The sequence below is a fragment of the Arachis ipaensis genome, chromosome B09, assembly GCF_000816755.2.
Source record: "Arachis ipaensis cultivar K30076 chromosome B09, Araip1.1, whole genome shotgun sequence".
Taxonomy (NCBI): Eukaryota; Viridiplantae; Streptophyta; class Magnoliopsida; order Fabales; family Fabaceae; genus Arachis; species Arachis ipaensis.
The window spans coordinates 123,175,282-123,190,437 of record NC_029793.2 but is presented as its reverse complement, the minus strand read 5'-3'; the positions used below and the strand labels follow the sequence as shown (position 1 = coordinate 123,190,437).

General features: G+C 35.1%; 3 protein-coding genes across 11 annotated transcripts in view; 2 read left to right on the top strand and 1 right to left on the bottom strand.

Annotated features, from left to right (window-relative positions):
- Positions 2,041-3,121, top strand: LOC110267362 (ATP-dependent DNA helicase SRS2-like protein At4g25120). Its single transcript, XM_021112694.1, has 2 exons — positions 2,041-2,319; positions 2,440-3,121. The coding sequence occupies exons 1-2, from the start codon at positions 2,213-2,215 to the stop codon at positions 3,095-3,097; spliced, it is 765 nt and encodes a 254-aa protein (XP_020968353.1). The 5' UTR covers positions 2,041-2,212; the 3' UTR covers positions 3,098-3,121.
- On the top strand, positions 3,200-11,028 carry LOC107615948 (ATP-dependent DNA helicase SRS2-like protein At4g25120). 9 transcript variants are annotated; one of them, XM_021112691.1, is made up of 26 exons: positions 3,200-3,230; positions 3,399-3,597; positions 3,914-3,970; positions 4,076-4,181; positions 4,273-4,406; positions 4,520-4,594; positions 4,741-4,866; positions 4,967-5,098; positions 5,198-5,281; positions 5,752-5,865; positions 5,997-6,097; positions 6,217-6,283; positions 6,615-6,665; positions 7,148-7,225; positions 7,479-7,685; positions 7,765-7,803; positions 7,910-7,981; positions 8,076-8,162; positions 8,268-8,324; positions 8,491-8,699; positions 8,808-8,901; positions 9,281-9,331; positions 9,771-9,833; positions 9,965-10,024; positions 10,213-10,275; positions 10,718-11,028. In XM_021112691.1, exons 5-26 carry the CDS (start codon positions 4,338-4,340, stop codon positions 10,805-10,807), a joined length of 1,989 nt encoding a protein of 662 aa, XP_020968350.1. In that variant the 5' UTR covers positions 3,200-3,230; positions 3,399-3,597; positions 3,914-3,970; positions 4,076-4,181; positions 4,273-4,337; the 3' UTR covers positions 10,808-11,028. The 9 variants fall into 9 exon arrangements, 4 of the variants coding, with proteins under 4 accessions (XP_020968350.1, XP_020968348.1, XP_020968351.1 ...); XM_021112689.1 differs by having other exon boundaries at positions 8,491-8,720; XR_002354868.1 differs by lacking the exon at positions 10,718-11,028 and having other exon boundaries at positions 8,491-8,720; positions 8,808-8,980; positions 10,213-10,281.
- LOC107618685 overlaps positions 11,919-15,156 on the bottom strand; it is a gene marked incomplete in the record, with an annotated part of 3,596 nt that continues 358 nt past the window's right edge. The window contains 8 exon segments of the mRNA XM_016320814.2: positions 11,919-12,476; positions 12,949-13,155; positions 13,241-13,333; positions 13,433-13,780; positions 13,920-14,018; positions 14,117-14,216; positions 14,375-14,514; positions 14,987-15,156. Of these exon segments, the coding sequence (XP_016176300.1) occupies positions 12,231-12,476; positions 12,949-13,155; positions 13,241-13,333; positions 13,433-13,780; positions 13,920-14,018; positions 14,117-14,216; positions 14,375-14,514; positions 14,987-15,156 (1,403 nt within the window).

Here is a 15,156-nt window from a genome sequence, read left to right as displayed (position 1 = left end):
TTGTGATATATGTTTCTGAGATTGTGTGCATGTGTGTGCTTTTTGACTTATGATTTCTTTGTAGTCTGTAGTTTGTTGTGACTGTACATGTGTGCTTTCTGATTAATTGCTCTCTGTATCTTTGGTTTGTTAAAGTTGTTTGTATTTTGGGGTTTGTTGTTGTTGGCTAAGTATGACATAAAATGAACTTAATTAACTACCTGACCCTACTAAAAACTCTCCAGTTCTTACCCCCTCTTTTTATCCTATAGATAGAAATAGGAGAACCTTTCCATGATCTACCAGAAATTTTTGCTTACGAGGACCTCGACCTCAACCACCTGTATATACTCTACGACCTGTCAGAGAGAAGGAAAAAAAAAAGACCATATAGTTGCTGTTGTTTTGACGACACCCTATGTAGTCACATTTGAAGACCTAGAGTATATTCCCCTCACTTTTGTGACCTTAGAGAGACTAGGATTATAGAAAGAATTAGGCTAGCTTGTGTATCAGTTTAGGGGCTTTTTGGACAGGCCAAGACCTGGAATGTCATATGTACATATGTATATAAATATTATCTAGCTATGATAGAAGTGTTATCTATTCGTACGTGGTTAACGATGCATGATTGTAGACTTGAGTCTTATATATATTTAGATGGTTAACTATATTACTAATATTATATACTTTACTTGCTAGCTTTCTATAACTTTGTGATGTATGTTTTTGTATTAATGATTTAACATTTTTAAACAAAAAATTATCCGTAAATCGACAATGTGTTAATTACGATTAGACTCATATTTATTAAATAATAGATAATAATTAGGAAGACAAGTTGGTACCACTCAAATTTCGGTATGAAAATTAGACTGTTACACTTACACTATACACAACAGTCACAAGCACACCTAAACAAATAATCAAACTTAAAATACTAATCCATAGTTTCAAACACCTAATTTCACCTTCTATTGTGTTAATTCTCCATGTTAAATTCATTTTTCAACTATCATCATTGCTTGTAGGTTGTGCTTTACCCACTAAACTTTGTTCTTTCTCGGCATCTGCCCACATAAAAAAAGATCACACCACATTCTCTCATAACTCTGTCAATTCCTCAACAACCGAGAAAAAGAAAAATATTTTAGCATACCCATCAACAAAAGTATCGGTAGCAACACATTGAAGAAGAAGATGTTGAACTTACATTATAATGTAGACACCTATAAAAGGGTCTCTCAAAATTGGCATTCGTCCCAGACCATCAAAGCACTGGACGTATTCCACCACCACACCAATCAAGAATCTTTCCTAATCTCCCATGATTAAGGTTCCTCATAGAAGCGCCATGAGAACGTGATCGCGCAGAGCTCCCTGAAGCTTGGCTTCTTGAACTCATCATATCTTCAGCAAAGTTTCGAACATTTTGGAAAAAGAGTGCTGCAAATCAGGTTTTTAACATCTTTAGAAGGGTTAAACGAGTAAAATCAACTTTTACCACATCATTCAACCGTTACACATCCACCTTGACAAGGTGAATGCCACGTGGATTCACACTTTGACAACTTAACGTGCCACATTAGATCTTTGTCAACGGAGATAACTCTAGGGGTAAACGTGAGTTACGATCCAATATTTGGAGTCTTAATTAGGTAACTTAAATTTGGGGGTTGAAATTGAAGTCGAGTGAAAATTCCATGAGTCAAAATGAGGTTTAACTCGAGATAATAATATGTGGGTAAAGTACTAAATTAGTTCCCTACGTTTGGACGTAATCTTGTTTTGGTCCTAAAGGTTTAAGTGTCCTATTTGAATCTAAAAGAATTTCATTTAGCTTCAATGTAGTCCCACCATGAGGTCAAAGTTAAATCATTAACAGAATGTCCTATATGATAGCAGTACAAGAACAAATTTGATAATCTGGAGAACAAGTATAAACTCCAAAGACACAAAATCAATCCTGGATGCATCAATACATTTTACAGTATAAATCAGATATGGCTATACTTATCTCGTTTATATGGTAGACGAGATAAGTCACTTAATAAAAAAGAGTAAAATACTAAAATCAGTGAGAGAAAAAAAAAAAAAAATCAAAAACGCAAAGAGAAGAGTCCTTTGGCGCTTCGTAACTATGCACAGTTGCACACCGAATCTGTAACTCACTGACCCACTCACTCGCCTGAACTCGTGGCAACGGCGGTGGTAGTAGAGGTACACCGGCACAATGGGAGACCACCATAACAGTGGCCGAATCTCCGCCATTTTCAGGGCCGCAAAGCCACTCCTCCCTCTCAAAAGACCTTCTAATTCTTCTGCCTTCCCTTCTCTCCAGTAATTTCTCTTCTTAATTTATTTAGCGCTCGATTTCCTATTTCTTTTTAAATTAGGTTCATAAATTGCAGATAATTTCGCTGTAATCTGATTCTGAAGTGTGTTTTTTATGTTTTGCAGAATGAAGATTGGGTGTGAATTTGATGCCCCTGCAAAGAGGGTTCCTCTTGGAGAGATCCAATTCAACACGTGCCACAATTCAACGTGGAATGGTAGTTATGCTCGTGACAATGATCTGAGTGAGGGGAAAATGGCGGTTAACGCAGTTGGCGGCGAGGAGAGTGAAAAGGAGAATGCTTTTGGATCGTGTTTTGATACTCTTAGGAAGGAACCAGAGTGCTCTAAGTCAGCACCGGATTATTTCTCGGCAACCGGACTTTTGGATGATGATTTTGATGAGTCCTTCTTGGAAGAGATTGATAATTTGTGTCAGCAGAAAGCCGCAGAGAAAGAGGTAGGGCGGAGTGAGTTGCTAGATTGTAGCCGGAGCTGCGGCGAGGTTGTTTTGAGAGAGAGCAATGATTTCGGCGATGCTGTTGATCTGAGTATTGATTCTATGGCTGTAGGAAGTGGTGAATTTGTTAGCTTTGGGGTTGATTTGGAAACTAAAGAAGAAGAATTCGATGCTAATAGAGATAGTTTGAAAAGTAGGGAAATGCCGGAGGAGTATTCGAATTACTTGCAAAACCTAAATGAGAGGCAGAGAGAAGCAGCTTGCACTGATATTTCAACCCCTTTGATGATTGTAGCTGGCCCTGGAAGTGGAAAGGTGTTTTAGTTTTTATCTATTGTTTGTGGTCCATTGCGTGTTATTTCTTTCTCTTCTGTTGATAGTTTTGGTATCTGGTTATTCACATTGATGCTGAATTGCATTAACTTTACTAGAGTTGATTTTTCTTTCTATCTGAATGGTAATTATTGCAGCTGTCTTTATTCATAATCCATCCATGATTTTGCTAGAGAAAGGGGAGGAAGAAGTAGAACAAAAGAATTAAAAACTAACGAAAACATATTAAAAAGTTACGTGGCACTTCAGATTTTACTATGTTGCTCAAGTAATTCCTAAATTTATATTGCAGGATAGGTCGTACATCTGAATTCTTAATATATGGGCAGGGACAACAACGAAATGCAGTCATTGAGGCCATTCGATTATTAGAAAATGGAAAAAATAGGTCAAAAGATGGTGCATCGTTGGTTGGTGAAGAGTCCAAAGGCGTACTAACACCCAAACAGTTCAAGGATAAGGCAAAGAAATGGCAAAAGTTTGTGACTCAGGTTTGTGGTTCTTTTTATAGTTCTATTATTCATTAGTATAATCTGCCTTGTACAAAGAAGTCTGTCAAAAAACTTGATAGTTCTTGACCTGGGACATTTTATCCTACATATGGTTAAAGAGCCGGAAGGTTCAGCTGTTTGGTTCTATTACATGATTAGGCTTTAACTTTTAAAACTGTCCTTTACAAGGCCACATTAATTTTTTCACTGAACGAATAAGGGTCTTCCTTTTTGAAAAAAAAAAATTCTTTTCTTATGCTGCTGATATGTTAATTTGTTAAATTTTGGCATGGTCATATGTAATACAACATTTCAGGCCAAAGCCTCGGGAAGAACTTCTGCTGATTATTGCGAACTGGGCAATGAGATAGGCGTAAGCTAATAAGAAATTTTTTTTCCCGACAGTTGCATGCACACACAGACACAGACCCTTGTTCTACTTTAGCAACTCTAATTCTTTGCCCTGGATTTTAATCAGGCTGAAATTCTTGTGCATTACAATAGCATATTAAAATCTTGTAATGCTCTGGATTATCATGACTTAATCAGCTGTTCAGTGAAGCTCCTCACTGATTTTCCTGAAGGTAAGTCTTTTCTGAAACACAATTAACTAAAATCTCTTCACTTGTTACATTTGGTTGTGCTAACATTATGCTCATCTAAATTATTTATTAGTTTTCAGAGAGTGTCAGGATTCATGGAAAGCCATTGTTATTGATGAGTTCCAAGATACCAGTACCATGCAATACAAACTTCTGAGGATTCTGGCCTCCCATCATAAAATAACAATTGTCGGTGACGATGATCAGGTTTAAATATTTTATTCTTATACCCGTAGAAGTTTGAGAAGTTGGTGGTCACATATCTGTACATTTTTCCCCGTCTAATTACTGGTCTAACCAATGTCTTTTTTGCTTGACAGTCCATTTTCAGTTTCAATGGAGCTGATGTTTCTGGATTTATGTCCTTTCGCAAGGATTTTCCTAACTACAAAGAGGTGTCTGTTGTCCTTGTGACATGTTTTTATACTACAGTTTACTCATAATTGGATATGCTGTATAAATTGACAGAAAATTGCACACGAGATAATCTTATTAATTGTCTGCACTAGCGAACTTGCATAACTTACCTTTTTAACTTCAGATTAGGCTTAACAAAAACTACCGGTCCACACGCTGCATTGTAGAAGCTGCATCTTCTCTTATTCGAAATAATGCTAAGCGATGTCAAATGAAGAATGTTCTTACTGATAACTCTTCTGGATCCAAGGTACTTATGCCTTGCTATGCGCTGTTTTGTAAAGTATGCTTTATAGTTTATAGTGATTTTCTTGTTGATATGGCAAAACAACTTTGATAATAATATGCAGATAGTTGTAAAGGAGTGTAACAATGAGGATGCACAATGTGCATTTGTTGCTGACAAAATTATAGAAATTTCATCTAGTCATTCAGAAACTACCTGTTCTTTTGGTAACATTGCGATTCTTTACCGTAGGCAGGTGAGGTTGTTGTTGCTTGCTATTGTAACTTTGTGCAAAAGTAATTACCCTACATTTGACTGAAGGAATGGTCTTTCGTACTGTTTCTTTCTGTTTCAGATATCAGGAAAAGCCTTTCAAATTGCGTTTCGTGATAGGAAAATACCATTTAACATTCATGGGGTGGCTTTTTACAGAAAAAAGGTCTTTTTTTTTTCCATTTGAAGTAAAAATGATGATGCTTGCTAGTTTACAATTGTTAATATGTAAGTGATTTGTGCTTTGAATACTATTCGATCCAAATGTAGTAACAGATAACATGATAATTTAGGTTGAGATTATCAACAATTACATATGCTTCATCCCACCTATATTTCCCAATCTGTGCTAAGAAATCAATGAACTTCCAAAATTGGCTGAACCATTTAACTGGTATATAATTCAATGGAATGTGATGGACTTCCATATTATGTTTTCCTTGCTGTCTAAAATCTAAACAAGTGTACATTGAAAATTGACTGGATGATCCCTATATGGGGTACACTCAATTTCTATATTCTTAAGATCTTGAAAATTTTATGTTTATGATATAATAACTACATACTTTGTGAATTATTGCCTCTTTTTCTTTGCATGCATGTCATAAATTGTTAAATTTTCCTCTCTTATAACAGGTGGTGAGAACTATTATTGCCATGCTTAGAACAGCACTGCCTGTTTGTGATGATAGCTCATATATCCGTGTCTTTAAGGCTTTACTGCAATTTGAGAAAGATCAAAAAAAGAGGGTACAAGTTTTATAAAGATTTGTAGTCTTAACATGCTTAAGAGAGCATATACTTTTGGTTGCTTTCTATATTTTCTTCAGTTTATGGAAATCCTTTCAGCATGTAGTTCCAATTAATTTTTCTATTTGCAGGTGATTGATCATATCAACAAGATTTCAACTATTAGAAAATGCAGTTTCATATTAGCTGCTAGTGACATATTTAGTGCAAAGATTTCTGGTACCTTTAAAAGGTTTGGGGAAAAAAAATATTCATATACATGTGTTTTTTGCATTCTTGTTCCATTGTATAGTCTTGAAAACTAGTTGGTAATCTTGGTATAACGACTTTTGGAGCTCTCACTGATTATAGGAGTGAGCTTACCCATGGAAGGAAGGTTCTGACTACTCTAGAGATGATATCGAAACTTGTTCTCAGGGTAAATGTTCTCTATAAACTATTATCTGTGATCTAATATATTGATGTTCGAATTTTGTTTAACATTTATTAGTCTACAAAGTGAAGAAATTGTGGGATTGTTGTTTTTGTACCTTTCTTCTTCTCATAGTTTTCACTTTTACTTTGTAAGAGAGTATTCTTTGTTCTCTAATTATTTTTCATCTCTTCCTTACTATCATCTGACCTCTTAGAAATGTCACATGGCTTCTGAGTGATTAACGTTCCTTAATGATCCAATGATTATTCGACTTTCACCTTTCATAATATAAATTTCTCTCACTTGAATGGATGCCTTGGCTATTTGATGACAGGAAAAATCAATCTCAGCTATCATAACTAGTGTGGCAGACTTGATACCCGAGGTTCGTCTTACCAGACAGATGGAATCATTTTCTTGACATGTGATTATTGTTATTATTTTCTTAAAGTGGTGCAATCTGCTGATTTTTAGTTGTTTGAACTTGTTCTTTTTTGTTTTTAACTATATTCATGTATTTTGTTGGAATGTATAACATGTTAAATTTAAAGTTCTAAACTTAAGATAACATCTCATACATAGTGTCTCTAACCCCACTTGAATAATGCTAGATCAGGGAGGAAGGATGCTAGATTATCTTTGCAGGGTTAGATATCTGTTGGTTGTCCAATTTAATCATAGGATATACTTTGACACCATCTTAAGATTGTGGGTAGTTCCACTCCTAAAGCTAGCTCAACGGGGAAAGGATGCTAGTCACTTGGCCATATATCCTTGAGCAATGTAGAACTTAATTATAATATTGTATAACATCATGATTTTCAAGTTAGAAATATGAGGTCACTATTCCGTATGCTTTGAATTTAGAAATACCTTCTGGAGAAACGGGCAAGTGTTGATGTTGATGGAGGGACATTGCTGAATGAAGACTACGATATCAGATCTGTAAGTATTTGATGCAAGAATAAGTTCAGGATCAACTATCATTTTGTAGTTGGGAAAATGTTGTTGTATTTATATATGCTGAAATAGTATTTTAGTAGTCAATAATGTTTATATATCTTTGCATTTCTAGGTAACACACTTTCTCTACAAAGTTATGCATAGCCCTCTTCCCTACTTTGTTCTACTTTGCTTCTCACTTAGACATTCTTACCCAGTTTTCTTCATACATTGCTTGAATTGCTCCTTTATTCAGGTTCGTCAATACTTGCTGGATGATGTCTCTGAGTTTTTATCTACTAAATTTCTTGAGATAAAAGAGAAAAGGGAAATATCAGAAGACAAAGGCTGCAGTTTTATGCTGAAGGCATTCCTAGATTTTTTATTTGAGCGCGAAACAGAGAACTTTCGTGCTCGGAGGAAGGATAATGAAAATTCTGTGACATTGACAACCATTCATCAGGTACCTACATAAAATAGTTTGTGAGAATTGGTATTATGCTCCAAAGTAATCCATGTTTAATCTTCTTTGACCTGCACAGGCAAAAGGTTTAGAGTGGGATGTTGTCTTCATAGTTAAGGTGCATTAATCAAATATTGATTCACAGCGAAAAGGTTTTGCAGTTTACAAGGTAGATTCGTCTTCTCAGCACTTAGTCATTGCTGATGATTTGTTATGTAAAATAGGTAAATGAATCTGAGATTCCTCTACTACATGATTACAAAGGCATTATAAAGGAGACAGGGGCATTAGTTGAGGTAAATTCTTATTGCTTAATAATTGGATGAATTATGCACTTATTCCTGTCCTTTACTAAATTGTTTATGATTCCAATTCTCAAATGGTTTTAAGGAAGAAAGACGTTTGTTATATGTTGCAATGACGCGTGCTCGGCAAAAGCTTTTCATTCTCCATGTTATGATGGACTCAAATTGGCAGGTTTGTTTACCATTACTCGAGCTATTCTCCCCCCCAACAAAAACCACAAAAAATTCCCCTTTTTTTTCTTCTTTTTCCGAGTTGTCTAATTTTCTCTCTTCGCAGATGCTTCAACCTTCACGATTTCTGAGAGAAATCCCCAATCATCTTTTAGAGGTTCAGGTACGTCATGCAAACTATTGTGACTGTTTATCAAGCTTTGGATGTGGTTTAGAGTCATTATTTATCGTCACAGGAATTATTTTTCCCTCTAAATCTTGCAATTCCCTGTTGCATCACATCAATATATAATTATGCCCTCAATGAATAGTATTACATACTTTTGTAGGGCGAAATGAATATACAAGTACAACTAAAGCAAGAAGCTGTTCAAAAGGAAAATGCCAAGCTTAATGCCAATGAGCTGCTAAAAGAGCAACAGTTTGAAGAAGAGGTGGTCCCCATGCCTAATGACTTACTCAATAGTCATATTACCGAGTCTTCCAATGAGCTTGCAGAATTTGAAGAGGCAAACAATGGGAATACTTTCTTAAGAAGGTTCCTCTTCCATATTGTGAAGTTATATTATACCATCATCTCTTGCGTATATAAGCAGTAATTGATTTTGAAAAACTAGTTTTGTTAATCTCATGTTATGTTCCACAGATTCAATGTTGAGGACAGATCTGTTGTTTCCCATTTATTCCATAAATGGGCCAAGAAGAAAGCATTTCAAGATCAAAAGAGATTGCTTGACAAGGTGATTATAATGCGGGGTACACGCAGCGCGCAGAATTTTATGTTTTCCAGAGCTGAGATTTTCCATCTGAAAGATTTAAGTAATTATTTTCAACTTGTGATTTGTTTCTCAAAAATAATCAACCTAATATAAATTGTTTCCAGTTGATCTATCGGAACAGCACTTTGAATATTGTTAAGGCCATCTCTGCGATGATTATTATAGCATGAATAATTTCTTTTTACCAAAATTCTAGCTTGGATGTAATATGAGAATCGGTAAATGATGTAATTTCAGGGATGGTGCCTTATGAATTTCTGGAATTCTCTTAAATGCACACATGACGAATATAAATAACCTTGTTTGGCAACTAAAGTCAGTTCTCCTACTGTATATACAGGTTGGTTTTGTAATTGAGGAACGCCTTAGAGATAAGAGAAACAAACACAAGGTCTGGCAAGAACTGTAATTTTTACACTGCTTGTTTTTTACTGCCTATCAGGCTATCACTATCTTACATATTTGTTTCACATTTTTAATCATGTGGTATGGCATTCATTTTTGTTTGACATTTATTTTTACTTTTAAGAGCATGAGCTTATATTTATATTCAGGATCTGCTATACATTTCCAATACCGCAATTGGAATTGATATCGGTAATTACTTAAGATGAAGGGGGTGTTTGGGTTTATATGCTCATCTTCAAAAAAAATATGTATCTAAATCCCTTTTATCATGCAAAATACTTGCCTAAGGCTACAGAAGTCTGTCATATATTATTCTCACTACCTCCATTGTTGTGTTCAAGCTTGTGAGATAACTGGCTATGCTGTCAATATCTTTTGATATCTGTTTCTCATTTCCTTTTTATTTTTATTTTTTTGGTCAGGATTTGTTGAATAAACTAAAGTTGTGTTTATGCTCTGAGGAGGCATTTCAGTATGCTCAACATGTAAGTGCCTTTTGAAGTTGCTGAAGCCAGACATGGCTTCATTTCTACAATAATGGCAGAGACATTTTTTTCAAAAAAAAAATGGTACTATTATATATCTTGATTGAAATCTGATATATCTTTCCTTGCAGGTTTTGAGATGGGAGCAAATCCCTGCTGATAAACGTGCTCATCTTATGAGGGAAAAACAGGTTTGCTGTACCTTCAAGAATACTTAACCAAATTATTCAAACCCTTCCTATTTATTTTCCTATATTACAGGGTGGTTTACACAAAAACTAGAGTTGATTTTGATACCCTAATATAAAATATCAAGCCATGAATTTTCACGTTGTTTCTGATATTGAAGTGTGAGGTCTGAGTATATTGTATTTTTCAGGAACATTTCTTGAAGCAGAAGATTGAGAATGCGATGGGTTCGGCAGCACCAACTGGCAAACAGGTAGAAACTTTTTGGTGAATGGACATATTAATCTTCTCATGTCCGTTATTTCTGGTACATTATTTTAATGAATGACAAAATATAAAGATATTCACCTTGAGAAAGTTCATGAAAATATAAAGTCTGTTTGTGTGTGCAATTCTAATAAGTTGTTCATTCTGAATTTCATACGCTTTTGCCTTGTTTTTATGAGTATAATTGCTCAATATAATCTTAACCTGGTTCCTCTACAGTGGACATTTGAGAGAATAAAAACATTTTCTAAACCGTTCACTACCTATTAATTTATCCCCATATTTTTTTGTTTTGTTTTGTTAAATACAACCCCAGATTTTTTATCAACGGTTCACATACTACATTTCACTTTTTAAATTGCAACTTGCATGATAGAGGAGAGATCTGAAATCTTAGGGATGTAATAAAGATATTATTTGTTTGGCAGATTTCTTATTTGAAAAAACTAGGTTGCACGGTGACCCCTACGTCAAAGCTCCATGCGTCCCATCTTATTGAACAATACAAATCATTGTAAAAAATTTAGAAGTGCCATCTTTTATTTCCCCTTTTTCGGCCCCTTTGTAATGTATCCGTGAGTATTGGAAGCCCAAGCTAGTCCTCAACCTTGTATAATATATTTCCTAGGCTGCATCCAACTTTGGTGAAATATGTGTATAGATGTGCTATTTTAACTTATATAATGTAAGGTTAAAATTTTGCCAATTTCTATGTTATGGACCAATTACTTTCGTTACTTATCAGTTTAGATCTCTTCATATTTACAATGCGTACATGTTATGAATTCTGAAATAAATTGTTTTTAACTTTTCCAAACTGTTAATTATTAATGTATCAGAAATTATTAGACAAAAATTATTATGGAATAGGTTCATGAATTTGGATCCTTTAGAGTAAAATAATTGACAAAAAAATATTATGGAATAGGTTCAAATGAATTTAGATTATCTAAAGTAAAAAATTAATAAAAATGAAAAATTAATTACTACTAAATTTATCACTTTCATTTTATGATTCTCTTTTATTTTAATTCAAAGATGATTAATATACTTTTTCATTTTATCAATCTCCGCATTTTAAAGGAGTTTAATTTAGTTTAAATATATTGGATTATTGTCCACATCCTCGATTATGATGATACATTTTGTTTCAATTTAAAATTATAATGACTTAGAAGATGACGAATTTTTTATTTTTAATATTGGAATAGTAGTGGTGTTTTTTTAAAATGTGGATTGTCGGGGTGTTATACTCAAATGTGGAATCGTTTAACTAGAAAAGCAGAAATCGGACCGTCCGATTTATTAGAGGTACAGAAATCAGATCGTCTAATTTCTAGAGGTACAGAAATCGGACCCTCCGATTTGTGTACTTCCACAGTTTTGAAAAACACTAAAAATTACAATGTTAAGGTATATCACCATTTCTACTTCCATAACAAAAAAAATTAGCCAAGGATGACATCTTAAGAAAATATGAAATGTTTTCTAGCTTGATGTTTTGTATATTCAATGGGAAAGAGAGAGACAGATGCCGGATAAGAAACATCAACTTTTAGTAGATTGTCAATGATCAGTTTTCACCGGGTGAGTTCTTTCTACTCTTGCTGGTAGACATGGAACATAAAGTTGGAAACTAAAATAAGATAGTACTTCAGTTTTCCCCCATATTAGATCTTTACAATTAAAATAGAACATGGAACATAATACTAATATAATTCTTAAAACACCATAGGCCAAAGCAGTGAGAGAACCTTCACTAGTTCTTTTTTAAAGAAAGAAAGAAATGGGGAAACCAATGGCTAAATAAATACTCATTTCCTTTAAATCCAAAAATTAGTAGCTTAAAATGATCGAATACAAATATCCTATAACCTAAAACCGATGAGTTCAAGAAGGCAGTTCCTTCCAACTGCGCCCCTCAAAATATAAAAGTATGAATCAAAGGCCAGGAATAGACTCGAGATTGTACTTTTCTGGAAGTTCAATTTCTCTTCTCTCTTGTAATTTTGTCTTCGTAAAGCTATCAAGCTTTTGCAGGTATGTTGGATTAGGAGGTGGGCTTGGATTGCTAATTCTGCTGGCGAGAAAGCGGTGGATCAGACCCCTAAGAAAAGGGGCCATGGTTTCTGGTTCATATTCCAAGTAATACATGATCCCTCCCATGCAGAGAGAAAATAAGAAGACCTGTACCAGTTGAAAACATAAAACAAAAGAGAAAATTTCAATCCTCTTAACATAATGGGTCATATAACCCCAAAAATGACGAAAACATGCATCAGAAAGGGATTAATTATGTCATACATAAATGAGTGGTTTAGCCATGGATAGAGAATTCCCTTAATTACATTTTTAGTTCCTAAGAGTTAGACATGATACAATGGTTAGGTAACTTAGGTTGTTGCCTTGTTCCCTAATCTAAGCCTAAGGGTCGGAGGTTCAAAATCCAAGACACAGTTTTATCACTTTATGTCCTCAACCTCATGCACCAGGTCACCCTTTTGTTAATTCTTGTTTTTCATTTCTTAAATTCCCTTAAATAAAGTTCGTACATCGTCTGATTACCTAGATGGACACTCAAACTAAGACAAATACCATAAGACCTCAAAAGCAAAAATGAGTCTCATAACAATTCAGTGTGAAGTAACTTGAGGCATACCTCAGCATTCCTGATATCTGGAAGCAGGTGCCTGTTAACCAAGATATACCATAATGAATCTACAGCTCGGGGAAGAACATATAAAGCTAGTTCACGGCGCCTCTCTTTTTTCTCCAATAGCACTGATAGTGCAGCTATTCCACCTGATATCCAATATAACATCTTGTGATCTTTTGATGCAACTTTCCTATATAAACACACAACTGCCTGGAAAACCAAAAAATACTTTAGGAACAAGAAGAATATCACATTTGCCCATTAGAAACCAACAAGAATAATAACAAACATACACCTGATAAATTCCAACAAAAGCAGATAAAAAGGATGTGGAGCGAACAGCGCCTTTAATGGCAAACCAGAAAGTGCGGAAAGGCGCATCAGTGAACTGAAAACAAAATCTTCATCATGAGAAAGAGAATGCCCCAAATAAAAATGTCAATGACAAAAGTTAAATATGTTATTTTGTAAGTTTGGTAAGAAATACCTTATGTAGGCGCAGAACAACAAATGGCACAAATGTCAAAGAGAAGTAAAGTGGAAAAGTTTTTTTAAACGTTGCTGATGTTGCCTTTGCTTGATGAGCTAAACATGAATTTGTTCCAGGATGGATGATAGAACAGGGAATAATGGAGGGAAATTCTTCTAACTTTATGTACTCAGATTTTCCTACGCGGGATAAGTAAGCATGCAGTGAAGCAACGTCAACTGCCTGACCTCTACAGTTTTCCCTTATAGCCTTGTATACAGGTGCTGCAACAGGCCCGGTCTTCTGAATAAAGTCCTGATAGGATTTTGGCAAGCTCTCAGGACGCATGACGAAGCCATACATAACCTAAAATCAATTTTGATTGACAAAATCATCATAGGAACCCAATTTAACATGACAATAGATGAGAAGTAACAGATTTTTAGTCAGATACTTTATGTATTGACTTCTTGGTGTTCTTCAAAATCTTGAAAGATTTGAATACCTGTGCACAAGATAGGGCAAAGAGCAAAGTATCTCCATGTCTCCAATGACTTCCCCAAAGGTGGAACTTGTTCTTGGATTTTGCAGAATTATAAGCACACTGATATATAATAGTATGTATAAGATAAGACTGGTGCCTTCAGATCATTTTGAAATATGATAAGAATGTTAAATAAATTGATGTAAGCCTTCAAATACCTGAGCTACCCTAGCCAAAAGATATAGTGCTAGTGTACGCCTCCTACTTGAATCATTTAATGCTAGAATTGAAAAACCAGCAACCGAACCTGCTAAAATTCTGCTCCATCATCCCCTTAAACGAAGTCATAAATAAGCAATGTGTGCAAATGTCAACGGCGCAAAATAACATTCAAGCATTTACATACAGCAGAATGAAAAGCTTCAAAAGAGTTAACTAACTAAGCTACAAAAAACATTGTCATTACTGCAACTTACGCATTCCATGGCGTCTCTTTCTTTCTCAACTTCCGCAGCAAGCATCTAAGCCCATGATATGATCCAGTGAAACCACCAAAAAGTAGACCAATGCGACATGCTTCCTCCCTAACTATTAGATCTTTTTCCGAAACAAGTTGCTGCAAACAAAAAAGACATGCATATGATCATATGGTTTACAATTTGCATTGAAGTACAGCATGTAAAACACATAAATGGACAAACACAGTATATCTCCATTTGTGCAATCCTGCCACACAAATATTACCTAAAAACAACTGAAAGCTACAAAGCTTCAACCAGCCCACTTAAATATTACCCAAGAAATTTGAAAGTGCAATTATTTCAACACCTAATTTTTTTCATTCACAAGAACACAAACCATCCTTAAAAAAATAGTCTTCAATTGGACACTGAATTTCCGGGGAGAAGATACTGACTACTTATCAAACTGACATACAAACGAAGAATTCAATTACAACACCAGCCACATGAAATTGAATCAAAGGTTCGCTCCCATGACTATACATCAATGTAAAACGGAAATTCAAACCCTAATTTCATGCATGATCATGAAATCTTAGATATGATCAGAATTAAGATTTAACGGACCTTAAGATCGAGGAGGGAAGCGTAAGACTGGCCGCGAACGAGCTTGAAGGCGCGTAGGAGGATGCCGATGCCAACCCTGACGCCATACGAGAGAAGGAAGGTTTGGCACAGGTTACCGATAGCGTGGGCGATGCACGACTCGTCGGGGCCGTGATCGCACGGAGGCAAAC